General features: G+C 44.0%; 1 protein-coding gene across 1 annotated transcript in view; it reads left to right on the forward strand.

Moving 5' to 3' along the window:
* The window catches only part of LOC106574298 (low-density lipoprotein receptor-related protein 1B), a 133,531-nt gene that overhangs the window by 79,507 nt on the left and 37,860 nt on the right, over window positions 1-16,164 (forward strand). Inside the window, exons 48-55 of the mRNA XM_082962410.1 lie at window positions 2,445-2,626; window positions 3,116-3,315; window positions 10,709-10,897; window positions 11,211-11,359; window positions 12,072-12,165; window positions 12,786-12,902; window positions 13,120-13,239; window positions 15,395-15,514. Of these exons, the coding sequence (XP_082818536.1) occupies window positions 2,445-2,626; window positions 3,116-3,315; window positions 10,709-10,897; window positions 11,211-11,359; window positions 12,072-12,165; window positions 12,786-12,902; window positions 13,120-13,239; window positions 15,395-15,514 (1,171 nt within the window). The remainder of the gene's footprint in view (window positions 1-2,444; window positions 2,627-3,115; window positions 3,316-10,708; window positions 10,898-11,210; window positions 11,360-12,071; window positions 12,166-12,785; window positions 12,903-13,119; window positions 13,240-15,394; window positions 15,515-16,164) is intronic.

The raw sequence follows: 16,164 nt of genomic DNA on the forward strand, positions 1-16,164 counted from the left end.
TATGTCATAAAATGTACAATATAGAATGTGAGTGTGTGGATAATTCCTTAGACACACAGCTTCTCCGTAAATCTTTGTTTTCATTATACCTTGGAAATACTTCATTGTTTTGGACCTAAACCACCTGCTAATAATGCACAGCGTTGTGTAGTTGATGGCTTACATGAGTATTAGATTATGGTGTTTGGCACAGAACAATGGCTGTTGGTTTAGGTTCAGCTGTATTTTATGAAATGTTTTGTTTTTGTCGTACAGTTCAAATAAAGTGTTACTGAACCCTGTTATGATCATGTTATGCACCATAGATACAGTACAGTACTGAATGTGCTTCCTTTTTTCTTTGGGGGGGTGGGGGGTCAATTTTCCACTCCTAAAATCAGTGACATTGGCACACAGAGGAAGATGACTCAGTATGTCAAGGATACAGTGTCATTGTGCTTGTATATGCTTGTGTTTTCTTCCTTGAACATGGCTGGTCTCCTATCATGGCTCCCCATTTAGCTTTCCAAAGGCCAGAGTCAGAGTCTGGGTGAAGTTAGAGTGCCAACAGAACCTGAGTACCTAAGGGGGCTCCCCTTGGCTCGTTGTCATTAATACACGGATAATGACTCATTATAGCTTTACTGTACCCACGATCCCTCCCGTCTGATTCGTACTTTAGCTCACTGCTGCCAAAACACTTCGGAGTAGAGACCGTTTCTGTAGTTATTAGACCAATGTAATCACTATAAAGGGCGATATTAGAACTGTTGCAGTGCAGACCCATAGAAGGCTGTTCTGAATCGTAAGGGCTTTTTCACAATGTATCTTCTTAATTTGGGGTTAAAAATCACACCAGGGCTCGCTTACCCGCCATTCACACAATCAATTGTTAACCCTGGGCTAGCTGAACCCAACCGTCTGGAGTAGAATGCAAGGGCTCCACAAAACCGATTACGGTGATATTCTGATTCATCTGGAGTTGCTTTAAAGGCCCTGTGCAGTCGCAAACATGATTTTCCTGTGTCGATAGCCATGAAGTTCTCTGAAAGGCTGGTCATGGCTCACATCAACAGCGTCCACCCGGATACCCTAGACCCACTCCAATTCGCATACTGCCCCAACAGATCCACAGATGACGCAATCTTAAATCGCACTCCACACTGCCCTTTCCCACCTGGACAAAAGGAACACCTATGTGAGAGTGCTGTTCATTGACTACAGCTCAGTGTTCAACACCATTGTGTCCACAATGCTTATCACTAAGCTAAGGACTCTGGGACTAAACACCTCCCTCTGCTAGATCCTGGACTTCCTGACGGGCCACCCCCAGGTGGTAAGGTTAGGCAACAACACATCTGCTATGCTGAACATTAACACTGGGGCCCCTCAGGGGTGTGTGCTTAGTCTCCTCCTGTACTCCCTGTTCATCCACGACTGCGTGGCCAAATGCAACTCCAACACCATCATTGTTTGCTGACAACACAACAGTAGTAGGCCTGATCACCGACAACGATGAGACAGCCTATAGGGAGGAGGTCAGAGACCTGGCAGTGTGGTGCCAGGACAACAAACTCAATGTGAGCAAGACAAAGGAGCTGATCGTGGACTACAGGAAAAGGCGGGCCGAACAGGCCCCCATTAACATCGACGGGGCTGTAGTGGAGCGGGTCAAGAGTTTCAAGTTCCTTGGTGACCACATCACCAACAAACTATAATAGTCCAAACGCACCATGACAGTTGTGAAGAGGGCACGACAATGCCTATCCCCCCTCAGGAGACTGAAAAGATTCGGCATGGGTCCCCAGATCCTCAAAATGTTCTACAGCTGCACCAACAAGAGCATCCTGACCGGTTGCATCACCGCCTGGTATGGTAACTGCTCGGCATCTGACCGTAAGGTGCTACAGAGGGTAGTGCGTACGGCCCAGTACATCAGTCGGGCCAAGCTTCCTGCCATCCAGGACCTATATACTAGGCAGTGTCAGAGGAAGGCCCAAAGAGAATTGTCAAAGACTCCAGTAACCCAAGTCAAAGACTGTTTTCTCTGCTACCCCACAGCAAGCGGTACCGGAGCGCCAAGTCTAGGATCAAAAGGCTCCTTAACAGCTTCTACTCCTGTCAGAGCTGTTTAAAAAGACTGCCAGACATTTCAGTCTGTTTTGGTTGGATGAAGATTTGGCCTGCCCGGTGACATCACCAGGCAGTAAATTGGTTAATAGACCAATAAATATATTTCCTAACTATCTGCCAATAACAGCTACTTTTCAATTTTCCCCTCCCCACTCAGACAGCTCCCAGACGGCCCTAGCAAAATTATTGCTTGAGAAATTGCTCTTTGCTAAGTTTTGTTTTTGACAAATTTTATTGAAAACAATCACATTAAGGTACTTAATTGTTACCCAGAAATGATTTGACATTGAGATAAAAATGTCCCTACCTGCTTCCTCTCCTCTGACCCACAGGTAATCCACAGGATGTCTGCCCCCAGTGCTCTAGCCGTGGACTGGATAGGAAAGAACCTATACTGGTGTGACATAGTGAAGAAGAGTCTGGAGGTGTCCAAGGCTAACGGCCTCTATCCTGTGGTATTGGTCAGCACTGGTCTGGACAACCCTACTGACCTGGCTCTGGATGCAGACACTGGGCATGTACAACACTCCATCTTCTCCATCTGTCTCTACATCATGCTAGATTCTATATCTGTCACAGTTATAATGAATGAATCCAGAATGAGATTTAGCAATGTCTGTTGAGAGAAACCACTCACAGTACCACAGACTGTCAAAATAAATACTAGCTAATCAGTATGTTACTGTGTAAGTGTAAAACTATGCTATTTTGTTTCTGAGGCAGCCAACTTTCTGCTCAGGCTTTGAAGTCTAGTACTCATTTTGATGTTGAATTTGATATCTCACATAAGCTACTCCATAATGGAAAGTAAACACAGTTACATTTACATGATTTTTGTCATTTGGCAGACACTCTTATCCAGAGCAACTTACAGTTAGTGCATTAACCTTAAGATAGCAAAGTGAGACAGCCACAATTCACAGTTCCCATAGCCCAATTGACCAACAGAGTGGAGAAGTGTAGCCTAAGGTATCTAGCTGAAAACGGTGTCATTCCTCTGTAGTTATGTGTTCTGGATCGACAGTGGAGAGTATCCCCATATTGGGAGGATAGGTTTGGACGGCAGCAGCCGGACGGTGATCAGCGATACAGACATTTTCAGCCCTGCAGCTCTCACCATCGACTACACAGCAAAAAGACTTTACTGGGCTGACTCGCATCATATTCTCTTCTCAAACATGGACGGTTCAGAAAGGCGCAAAGGTAAGTGACAGTGAATTGAGGATTGCCCTTGGTCTCTCTCGCTCTCTTGCTCTCTTGCTCTCTTGCTCTCTTGCTCTCTTGCTCTCTGTCTGTCTGTCTGTCTGTCTGTCTGTCTGTCTGTCTGTCTGTATTTATTTTATTTTTTATTTAACCTTTATTTTACTAGGCAAGTCAGTTAAGAACAAATTCTTATTTACAATGACGGCCTACCAAAAGGCAAAAGGCCTCCTGCGGGGACAGGGACTGGGATTTTTTAAAATAAAAAAAATAAAAAATATATATAAATATAGGGCAAACACACATCATGGCAAGAGAGACAACACACTACATAAAGAGAGACATAAGACAACAACATAGCAAGGCAGCAACACATGACAACACAGCATGGTACCAACACAACATGACAACAACATGGTAGCAACACAACATGGTAGCAGCACAATACATGGTACAAACATTATTGGGCACAGACAACAGCACAAAGGGCAAGAAGGCAGAGACAACAATACATCACGCAAAGCAGCCACAACTATCAGTAAGAGTGTCCATGATTGAGTCTTTGAATGAAGAGATTGAGATAAAACTGTCCAGTTTGAGTGTTTGTTGCAGCTTGTTCCAGTCGCTAGCTGCAGCAAACTGAAAAAACGAGTGACCCAGGGATGTGTGTGCTTTCGGGACCTTTAACAGAATGTGACTGGCAGAACAGGTGTTGTATGTGGAGGATGAGGGCTGCAGTAGATATCTCAGATAGGGGGGAGTGAGGCCTAGGAGGGTTTTACAAATTAGCATCAACCAGTGGGTCTTGCGACAGGTATACAAAGATGACCAGTTTACAGAGTAGTATAGAGTGCAGTGATGTGTCCTATAAGTTGCATTGGTGGCAAATCTGATGGCCGAATGGTAAAGAACATCTAGCCGCTCGAGAGCACCCTTACCTGCCGATCTATAAATGATGTCTCCGTAATCTAGCATGGGAAGGATGGTCATCTGAATCAGGGTTAGTTTGGCAGCTGGGGTGAAAGGAGCTATTTCGATAGAGGAAACCAAGACTAGATTTAACTTTAGCCTGCAGCTTTGATATGTGCTGAGAGAAGGACAGTGTACCATCAAGACATACTCCCAAGTACTTGTATGAGGTGACTACCTCAAGCTCTAAACCCTCAGAGGTAATAATCACACCTGTGGGGAGAGGGGCATTCTTCTTACGAAACCACATGACCTTTGTTTTGGAGGTGTTCAGAACAGGGTTAAGGGTAGAGAAAGCTTTTTGGACACTAAGAAAGCTTTGTTGTAGAGCATTTAAAACAAAATCCGGGGAGGGGCCAGCTGAGTATAAGACTGTATCATCTGCTTATAAATGGATGAGAGAGCTTCCTACTGCCTGAGCTATGTTGTTGATGTATATTGAAGAGCGTGGGGCCTAGGATTGAGCCTTGGTGACAGGCAGTGGCTGAGACAACAGATTTTCTGACTTTATAAACTGCACTCTTTGAGAGAGGTAGTTGGCAAACCAGGCCAAAGACCCCTCAGAGACATCAATACTCCTTAGCCAGCACACAAGAATGGAATGGTCTACCGTATTGGCTCGGCTGCGCATGCCTCTCCCTAATGTCAATATGCCTTGTCCATTGCTGTTTTAGTTAGTGATTATTGTCTTATTGTCTTATTTCCTCTCCCATTCCCCAGGCGCTCTCATTTGTTGACTTCTGTAACCATAAAAGCCTTGGTTTCATGCATGTTAACATTAGAAGCCTCCTCCCTAAGTGTATTTTATTCACTGCTTTAGCACACTCTGCCAACCCAGATGTCCTAGTCGTGTCTGAATCCTGGATTAGGAAGGCCACCAAAAACCCTGAAATTTCCATCCTTAACTAAAACATTTTCCGACAAGATAGAACTCCCGAAGGGGCGGAGTTGCAATCTACTGCAGAGATAGCCTGCAGAGTTCTGTCTTACTATCCAGGTCTGTTCCCAAACAATTTGAGCTTCTACTTTTAAAAATCCACCTTTCCAGAAACAAGTCTCTCACCGTTGCCACTTGATATAAACCACCTTCTGCCCCCAGCTGTGCCCTGGATACCATATGTGAATTGATTGCCCCCCATCTATCTTCAGAGCTTGTGCTGTTAGGTGACCTAAACTGGAACATGCTTAACACCCGGCCATCCTACAATCTAAGCTTGATGCCCTCAGTCTTACACAAATTATCAATCAACCTACCAGGTACAACCCCAAATCCATAAACACAGGCACTCTCATAGATATCATCCTAACCAACCTGCCCTCCAAATACACCTCTGCTGTCTTCAACCAGGATCTCAGCGATCACGGCCTCATTGCTTGCGTTTGTAATGGGTCTGCGGTCAAACGACCACCTCTCATCACTGTCAGAATAAGAATAAGAGCACCTCCTCCCAGCTGCCCACTCTACTGAGGCTAGGAAACACTGTCACCACCGATAAATCCATGATAATTGAGAATTTCAATAAGCATTTTTCTACGGCTGGCCATGCTTTCCACCTGGCCACCCCTACCCTGGTCAACAGCCCTGCACCCCCCACAGCAACTTGCCCAAGCCTTCCCCATTTCTCCTTCACCCAATTCCAGATAGCTGATGTTCTGAAAGAGCTGCAAAATCTGGACCCCTACAAATCAGCAGGACTAGACAATCTGTACCCTCTCTTTCTAAAATGATCAGCCAGAATTGTTGCAACCCCTATTACTAGCCTGCTCAACCTCTCTTTTGTATCTTCTGAGATCCCCAAAGAATGGAAAGCTGCCGTGGTCATCCCCCTTTTCGAAGACCCAAACTGCTACAGACCTATATCTATCCTACCCTGCCTTTCTAAGGTCTTTCGAAAGCCAAGTTAACAAACAGATCACCGACCATTTAGAATCCCACTGTACCTTCTCCGCTATGCAATCTGGTTTCCGAGCTGGTCGTGGGTGCACCTCAGCCACGCTCAAGGTCCTAAACGATATCATAACCTCCATTGATAAGAGACAATACTGTGCAGCTGTATTTATAGACCTGGCCAAGGCTTTCAGCTCTGTCAATCACCACATTCTTATCGGCAGACTCGACAGCCTTGGTTTCTCAAATGACTGCCTCAACTGGTTCACCAACTACTTCTCAGACAGAGTTTAGTGTGTCAAATCATAGGGCCTGTTGTCCGAACCTCTGGCAGTCTCTATGGGGGCGCCACAGGGTTCAATTCTCGGGCCGACTCTCTTCTCTGTATACATCAAGGATGTCGCTCTTGCTGCTGGTGATTCTCTGATCCACCTCTATGCAGACGATACCATTCTGTATACTTCTGGCCCTTCTTTGGACACTGTGTTAACTAATCTCCAGACGAGCTTCAATGCAATACAACTCTCTTTCCGTGGCCTCCAACTGCTCTTAAATGCAAGTAAAACTAAATGCATGCTCTTCAAACGATTGCTACCAGCACCTGCCCGCCCGTCCAGCATCACTACTCTGGATGGTTCTGAATTAGAATATGTGGACATCTACAAATACCTAGGTGTCTGGTTAGACTGTAAACTCTCTGTCCAGACTCACATTAAGCATCTCAAATCCAAAATGAAATCTAGAATCGGCTTCCTATTTCGCAACAAAGCATCCTTCACTCATGCTGCCAAACATACCCTAGTAAAACTGACTATCCTACCGATCCTTGACTTCTGCGATGTAATTTACAAAATAGCCTCCAACACTCTACTCAGCAAATTGGATGCAGTCTATCACAGTGCTATCTTTTTTGTCACCAAAGCCCCATATACTACCCACCACTGCAACCTGTATGCTCTCGTTGGCTGGCCCAAACACACTGGCTCCAGGTCATCTATAAGTCTTTGCTAGGTAAAGCCCCGCCTTATCTCAGCTCACTGGTCACCATAGCAGCACCCACCCGTAGCAAGCGCTCCAGCAGGTATACTTCACTGGTCACCCCCAAAGCCAATTACTCCTTTGGCTGCCTTTGCTTCCAGTTCTCTGCTGCCAATGACTGGAACGGATTGCAAAAATCACTGAAGCTGGAGACTCATATCTCCCTCACTAGCTTTAAGCACCAGCTGTCAGAGCAGCTCACAGATCACTGCACCTGTACATAGCCCATCTGTAAATATCCCATCCAACTATCTCATCCCCATACAGTTATTTATTTTATTTTTGCTCCTTTGATCCCCAGTATCTCTACTTGCACATTCATCTTCTGCACATCTATCACTCCGGTGTTTAATTGCTAAATTGTAATTATTTCGCCACTATGGCCTATTTATTCCCTTACCTCCCTTATCTTACCTCATTTGCACACACTGTATATATACTTTTTTCTATTGTGTTATTGACTGTATGTTTTGTTTATTCCATCTGTAACTCTGTGTTGTTGTTTGTGTTGCACTGCTTTGCTTTATCTTGGCCAGGTCGCATTTGTAAATGAGAACTTGTTCTCAACTAGCCTACCTGGTTAAATAAAGGTGAAATAAAAATGTAAAAATGTAAAAATGAAAAGCTTTAGCCAAGTCAATAAAAATAGCAGCACAACATTGCGTAGAATCAAGGGCAATGGTGACTTCATTGAGGACCTTTAAGGTAGCAGTGACACATCCATAACCTGAGCAGAAACCAGATTGCATACCAGAGAGAATACTATAGACATCAAGAAAGCCAGTCAGTTGATTATTGACAAGTTTTTCCAACACTTTTGATAAACAGGGCAAAATAGAAATAGGCCTGTAACAGTTAGGATCAGCTTGATCTCCCCCTTTAAATGAAGGACGAACCGTGACTGCCTTCCAAGCAATGGGAACCTCCCCAGAAAGGATGATATGGGCAGCAACCTTAAAGAAGAAAGGGTCTAAACCATCTGACCCAGATGTTTTTTGGGGGTCAAGTTTTAGGAGCTCCATTAGCACCTCGGACTCAGTGACCGCCTGCAGGGAGAAACTTTGTTGCGGGGCAGGGGACAAAGAGGGAGAAGCATCGGTTAGTCGCATTAGAAGAGGTGGGAGATGAGGAAATGTCGGACGAGCAAGGAGGCATGGCTGAGTCAAATAAAAATCCTGACTTAATGAAGTGGTGGTTAATAAAGAGCTCAGCCATGTGCTTTTTGTCAGTAACAACCACATCATCAACTTTAACCTGTTAGGGACAGATGTTCCGCTAGCGTCACAAAAACCAAAACCACAGCTAAATGCAGCACTAACCTTTGATGATCTTCATCAGATGACACTCCTAGGACATTATGTTATACAATACATGCATGTGTTGTTCAATCAAGTTCATATTTATATCAAAAACCAGCTTTTTACATTAGCATGTGATGCTCAGAACTAGCATACCCACCGCAAACGTCCGGTGAATTTACTAAATTACTCACGATAACGTTCACAAAATACATAACAATTATTTTAAGAATTATAGATACAGAACTCCTTTATGCAATCGCGGTGTCCGATTTTAAAATAGCTTTTCGGTGAAAGCACATTTTGCAATATTCTGAGTACATAGCCCGGCCATCACGGCTAGCTATTTTGACACCCACCAAGTTTGGCCCTCACCAAACTCAGATTTACTATAAGAAAAATTGGATTACCTTTGCTGTTCTTCGTCAGAATGCACTCCCAGGACTTCTACTTCAACAACAAATGTTGTTTTGGTTCGAAATAATCCATAGATATATTGAAATAGCTTCGTTTTGTTCATGCGTTCAGGTAACTATCCGAAGGGTGACGTGCCGGCGCATTTCGTGACAAACATTTTCAAAATATTCCATTACCGTACTTCGAAGCATGTCAAACGCTCTTTAAAATACATTTATATGCGATTTTTCTCGTAAAATAGCGATAATATTCCAACCGGGCGACGTTGTATTCGTTCAAACACTGAAAGTAAAACATGGAGTCGTCTCGTGCACGCGCCCTCCAGTGTCATTGTTCCCAGAAGGACCACTCACAAAAACCCCTGCTGTTTTTCGCCCAGAGACTGGAGAGCTCTCATTCCACTTTCTGGCGCCTTCTGAGAGCCATTGAAAGCCTTAGAAAATGTCACGTTACAGCAGAGACGCTGTATTTTTGATAGAGATGCCCTAGAAGGAGAACAAATTGTCAGACAGGGCACTTCCTGTATAGAATCTTCTCAGGTTTTGGCCTGCCATATGAGTTCTGTTAAACTCACAGACACCATTCAAACAGTTTTAGAAACTTTAGAGTGTTTTCTATCCAAATCTACTAATCTATATGCATATTCTAGTTTCTGGGCAGGAGTAGTAACCAGATTAAATCGGGTACGTTTTTTATCCGGCCGTGAAAATACTGCCCCCTATCCCTAACAGACATGGGCAGCTGTGAGGAGGAGGGTTTATTCTCCAGTTCTTTAACCGTTTTCCAGAACTTCTTGGGGTTAGACCCACAGAGAGAGAACTGCTCCTTAAAGTAACTAACTTTGGCCTTCCGGATAGCCTGAGTGCACTTATTTCTCATTTGCCTGAACGAGAGCCAGTCAGCCTGAGTATGCGTGTGCCGAGCATTTCGCCAAATGCAGTTCTTGAGGTGGAGTAACTCTTCAAGACCACGGTCGAACCAGGGGCTGAACTTGATTTTAATTCCAGTTTTCTTTATGGGGGCGTGTTTGTTAACAATACCACTGAAAATATCAAAAAAGGTCCAAGCTGATTCTATACCATTTTACATTGTATCTATCTCTCTCTCTCAACTCTCAACATGTGATGGCTCAATTGGCTTTGTAAATAATGGTTTGTGCAGATTTCAGGTCAGTTTGTCATTGATTGTACTTTTTCAGACTTTAGATAAAAGCCTTGACTTTACTGTGAAAACATTTGTTTGTGATTGATTCAACGCCAAAGAAGCTGAGTGTGAGCCAAGGCATTATTATGCCTGTTCCATGCACTTCAAAACAAGGTGTTAATTGAAATGAGTCTCTGTCCATCTCTGGCATTCAACCTGTGAGAAATTAGAAAATGTTTTTCTCACCTTTTTTATTCATTTGGTCTAACACAATTTTCCCCCAAGTACTATTTGGTTCACAAACAAAACATTATGTTATTAAACGAGGCTTGAAGTGAAGTCATACATTCTCAACGTATTTTTATTGTTAATTTAATTTCAGTTTTTTGTCTTAAACAGCCAGTTTGTGATTAGCTGTAATACTTATTATCTACTAAGCCATTCTGGCAGACAGACAGTCCATTTAGTCATGTCTTTACTCCCATTTACCTGCAATAAAACACCCCCGAGCCTGGCAGCTTGTCACAGCAATTACTCAGGACGAGCTGTGTACACGCCTGCATGTGTGTGCGTTCACGCCTACGTGTGTGTGAGATCTGGCTGTGTTCCAGACTCTGATTAATCAGTGTGTATTCCATTCCAGTGCCTAGTCAAGACATCCGGGAGGTGACAGGGCTGACTCTGTTTGAGGATGTCATCTATTGGACGGATGAGAAGTCCAAGTCACTGAACCGGGCCCACAAGACCTCCGGGGCTCAGGGAACAGAGCTGCTCAGATACTGGAGAGCCATCCACAACATCAAGGTGTACCACCCTCTCCGCCAACCCGACGGTAATTATCTATGACTCTGTGTGTGTGTGTGTGTGTGTGTGTGTGTGTGTGTGTGTGTGTGTGTGTGTGTGTGTGTGTGTGTGTGTGTGTGTGTGTGTGTGTGTGTGTGTGTGTGTGTGTGTGTGTGTGTGTGTGTGTGTGTGTGTGTGTCTGCATGACTTCGAGAGAGAAAGAGAGAGAGAGAGAGGTGTTTCTTTTTAATTGTAATGAGGAAATGTGCCCTCAGACTAATGATGCTGACAGCAGAGTGGAGGGGAAAGGGCTCTAGCTGAGGATGTTGGTTTTAGCCTCCATCTTCCTCTCTCCGCCGCAGTGCCCAAACACCAGTGTCAGGTGACCAACGGAGGCTGCAGCCACCTGTGTCTGCTCTCCCCCGGGGGAGGTTACAGGTGTGCCTGCCCCACCCACTTTTACCTGGCTGCAGACAACAAGACCTGCATGTCCAACTGCACAGCCAGCCAGGTCAGTGGCACTTTTCTCCTACTGCTTACAAAAATATTTGACATAGTCATTTAGCAGACGCTGTTATCCAGAGTGACTTACAGTTAGTGAATTCATGTTAAGGTAGCTAGGTGGGACAACTACATTTCACATTCATAGTAAGTAAATCTTTCCTTAGTAATAATTGGAGGAGTGCTCATATTTGACCTGCTACACACTTGCTTATCCCAACTCCCCCTGAGACACCCATAGGGAGTGGGGTCACGGCCAGGGTCACCATTATCCACCGCCCCTGGATCAATTGGGTTAAGTGCCTTGCTCAAGGGCACAGCGGCAGACTTTTCACCTTGTTGGCTTCGGAATTCAAACCAACGACCTTTTGTTTACTTGCCCATTGCTCTAACCTCGAAGGCTACTGTATCTGCCACCCAATAAAGCAGCTAGCAGCTAAGTCCATGCTAGTTGGAGGGGAGTGGGGGGGGTGCTGTGGGATAATTCAACATACATTTTTAAGAGGTACTTTTTAATATATTTTTGGAAGATGGGCAGGGACGAGCAGGAGCTCTGATATTAGTATTTGTAGTTTCAAGTAAGGTACTTCAGTGTCCCAAAATCTTCCTGAATGACGATGATGATGATGACAATGATGACGACGATGATGATGATGATGATGACGATGTTGAAGATGATGGTGATGATATCTGAAGCTTTCTGCTGTTGTTGTGTCCTACAGTTCCGCTGTGGGACAGATGAGTGCATCCCCTTCTGGTGGAAGTGTGACACGGTGGATGACTGTGGGGACGGGTCGGACGAGCCTCCAGACTGCCGTGAGTCACCATCAACACACACACACATACACTTGACAAGGTCCCATTAGGGCTTGTAACATTTTCTGTACACACCAATTCACAATTACTCAATCAATTCACAGCCCCCTAGTGGAGCAGGACTCTAACTGCACAGTACAGAACAGAAAATGTTACAAAGATTCTTTATCCATAAAATGAAGTGGGCAGAGAACAAACCCCTTTTCACATTATTTAAGATAGAATTTAAATATTCTTTTGAAATTATCAGTAAATGTAAAAACAAAAAGCAATATGCACCATAAAAGTATTTAACAAATAGAAAATTAATCTTGATATGTAATACCCCTGTCTGTTAGCTTTATGTACTCTTGTTTGTATATTTATGTTTTTTGTATTTGTTGTGTTTATAATAAAAAAATTATAATAAAAATAAAAATAAAATGATAGTATTTTTTTATAAATAAATAAGAAAATGTTACAACCCTTTTTCCTGGTCTTGTTTACTAGCTGTGTTTCTATAAAGTCGCTGCAATGTGTGTGTGTGTGTGTGTGTGGGTGTGTGTGTGTGTGTGTGTGTGTGTGTGTGTGTGTGTGTGTGTGTGTGTGTGTGTGTGTGTGTTTCTGTTCTTTCCTCACAGCTGAGTTTAAATGCCAGCCAGGGAGGTTCCAGTGTGGGACTGGCCTCTGTGCTCTGCCTCCGTTTATCTGTGATGGGGAGAACGACTGTGGGGACAATTCTGATGAAGCCAACTGTGGTAAAGACCTTTTATCATATTATACACATTTCTTCACATTTCTGGTCATTATTGTAAAAGACAATGCATACTCATTAATTACCTGGTTAAATAAAGGAAATAAATATGACACTATCCATCCTATTCTGAATCCGCCCAAATGTTTCCCACAAGTAACAAAAACTACATTGTAGACTACCTTGGCTAAGGCTAACACCTTTGTTCATACTATCTACAGAATCCTACATCTGTCTATCTGGACAGTTCAAATGCAGGAAGCGTCAGAAGTGCATCCCACTGAACCTGCGCTGTAACGGACAGGACGACTGTGGAGACGGAGAGGACGAGACAGACTGCCGTAAGAGTCAAATAATCTGTAGATGGATCTCTATAGATACGGTCTTAAAGAACAGGCTGACTATGTGATGAAAGTTTGCCAGCTCTGTACTTTTTATCGGGGGATTTCAATTTCACTTGGCCATGAAAAATGAGCTTGCGCAAGACATAGATAATGAAGTATTGAAAAGACTTTAGTTGTTAGCACTCTGTTCATTTCTTTTGCGGGAGAGACAACCCTTTTGATGAATGACAAAAGAAAAGAAAGGAACAGTCGAGAGATACTCAGACCCTGAACAGACAGACGCTGTGACTTCCCCTCTGATTTTTAAGTCTTGGTCAATGATTCACCCTGTTAACAATTCTTTTTGGATTATAGAAAGCCCCCAGCCTTCTATGCTCATACTACCATACCTGGTTAATTCTGCTCAGAGACACAAGGTCCATTATTAATAAAAGCCACATATCCTTGTTATAACAAGAAAAGTATGTTTCTTTTTAGTTGACCTAGTTTGACTTCGCTGTGGAGTTTGATTGGAGTTTCATCCCCTGCTTGTTATCCCTCTAGCTTGACATTTTAAAGTTCTGAACTTCTGGATGCTTCTTTCGCTTGTCTGAAATGTACAGTACCAGGTAAAGGTTGAGACAATTCATTGTGTGTGAGAGAGACAGAAAGAGGGTCTTAATAAGTACCTGTAATCACACCTGTCTGCTTGTCATCATGAATCAAAGTGACAGCTCTAGATACACTGGAGCAAGGTCTTAAGACACACACGCATACACACCATCCATGAACACCTTATTATATCACAGTGGTGGGTTAACGACTCATCTCACAGCTCCAGCCCTAGAAGCAGTCTAATCTCCCTCCCTGCACCCCCTGAGCCCCTGTCTCTGGCTGCAGTCACATCCAGCCCCAGCCTGGCTCAGTGGTTGAGCTGTGTTGCCCTGAGGCCACTGGGAACAGAGTGGGAACAGAGAGGAAGACACTGGTAATTGCACCAGCAGGGGGTTGAGCCATGCTGGCAGGCTGGAGGGAGGGAGGGGAAGGATGGGGAGGCTGGAGGAATGTACAGCACCAGGTAAAGTGTGTCTCTGTAGGCTCTATTTTAACAAACCTAACACAAGTGTAAATCTAAGCGCTGGCGGTAGAGCTGTAGGTTGGGTGGTGTGTCAGAAATATTTGTTGCTATTTTCACAACCAGATTTATGGGCGCAGTAGCTGGCGGTGGCGCGGAAGGGCTGGGTTTTGATTAATAAACAAGTTGAAGGTGTATCGAGGCTTGACCTCTCACTGGCCAATCAGAACATGCTCCATGGCTAAATATGTGGTTGCTTCAAGTTGTCAAGAGCTTGGGATTATAAGGTTCTATCTGCAAAAATATGATTCTGCAATGATTGGCATTAGAATTCCGAACCCGGCGTAAGTTCTTAAGGACACACCTAAAATATTTCCACCCCTCCCACCTTAGCGCAAACCAGCTGACATTAGACAGGTAAACAGACAAACCTGGCGTTAGGGCAGGAAAATGCCAGTGCGGCAGTTTTTATATGACGAAATTATGTTAACTAACGTGCGTTTGACACTTGCGCCTCCTTACCGCCAGCCGAAAATAGAGCACCGTGTGTGTTTGCGTGCGCGCGTATGAGCGGCCGAGAGATACAGAGAGGGTATTCCAGGAGCTGAGTCTCACCCAGGGTGCAGATTAGGGCAGACAGAAGGTGGTTTAGCCTGCGTCTGAGGGGATGTCTTTCTGAGACAGAGGGAGGTTTAACCAGGGCTAATCATGCTGGGAGGGCTGAGGGTTTAGAAATGCAGCTGGAGCTCTAACCACCTCCATCCCCCTCCTGCTGGGAAAGAGGAAGCTGTGCTCTGGGTGTCAAGGTACTGTGGCATAAGGAGGGTGTAGAGGAAAAATGAATTTTACTTTCTCTATTGCTCCACACCCTAGTTTTGTATGCCATATATAAAATGATTTGTGTGAATTTGATGTAACTACAGTAAATGTGTATTGCTATTGTTTTGGTAATGTCTTCATCATTTTGGTACCTTCAGTTGCATTAGCCGACAAGTTTGGCAATTTTATAACTGGCCATCATTGTATAGCACTTGACGACGTCTCTTTTCGTCTTTATCCTCCCTGTTTATCTCCTGTGCCCTCGGTCGCCATCCCCAGCTGAGAGTACCTGTTCTGCCAACCAGTTCCAGTGTAAGACCTCCATGCACTGTATCTCAGCCCTGTGGGTGTGTGACGAGGACCCGGACTGCACCGATGGATCGGACGAGGCCAACTGTGGCGAGTTCTACTATTCTATTCCGATTCTATGCTATTGTACCTTCAGAAAGTATTCACACACCAACTTTGACTTTTTCCACGTTTTGTTGCGTTACAGCCTGAATTTAAAATGGTTTAAATTCAGATTTTGTGTAAATGGCCTACACACAATACCCCATAATGTCAAAGTGGAATTATGAAAAGCTTTAGTCATTAAGTATTTAACCCCTTTGTTATGGCAAGTCTAAATAAGTTCAGGAGTAAAGATTTGCTTAACATGCCACATAAGGTGCATGGACTCACTCTCTGTGCAATAATAGTGTTTAACATGATTTTTGAATAACTACCTCATCTCTGTACCCCACGAACACAATTATCTGTAAGGTTCCACAGTGAATTTCAAACACAGATTCAACCACAAAGACCAGGGAGGTTTTCCAATAGCTCACAAAGAAGGACACCTATGGGCAAAATAAATAAAACAAGCGGACATTGAATATAGTTATTAATTACACTTTGGATGTATCAATACAACCAGTCATTACATAGATATAGGCATCCTTCCTAACTCAGTTGATGGAGAGGAATGAAAGGACTCAGGGATTTCACCATGATGCCAATGGTAACTTTAAAACAGTTACAGAATGTAATGGCTGTGATAGGAGCAAACT

Source organism: Salmo salar, chromosome 16 (assembly GCF_965601325.2).
Source record: "Salmo salar chromosome 16, fSalSal1, whole genome shotgun sequence".
Lineage (NCBI taxonomy): Eukaryota > Metazoa > Chordata > Actinopteri > Salmoniformes > Salmonidae > Salmo > Salmo salar.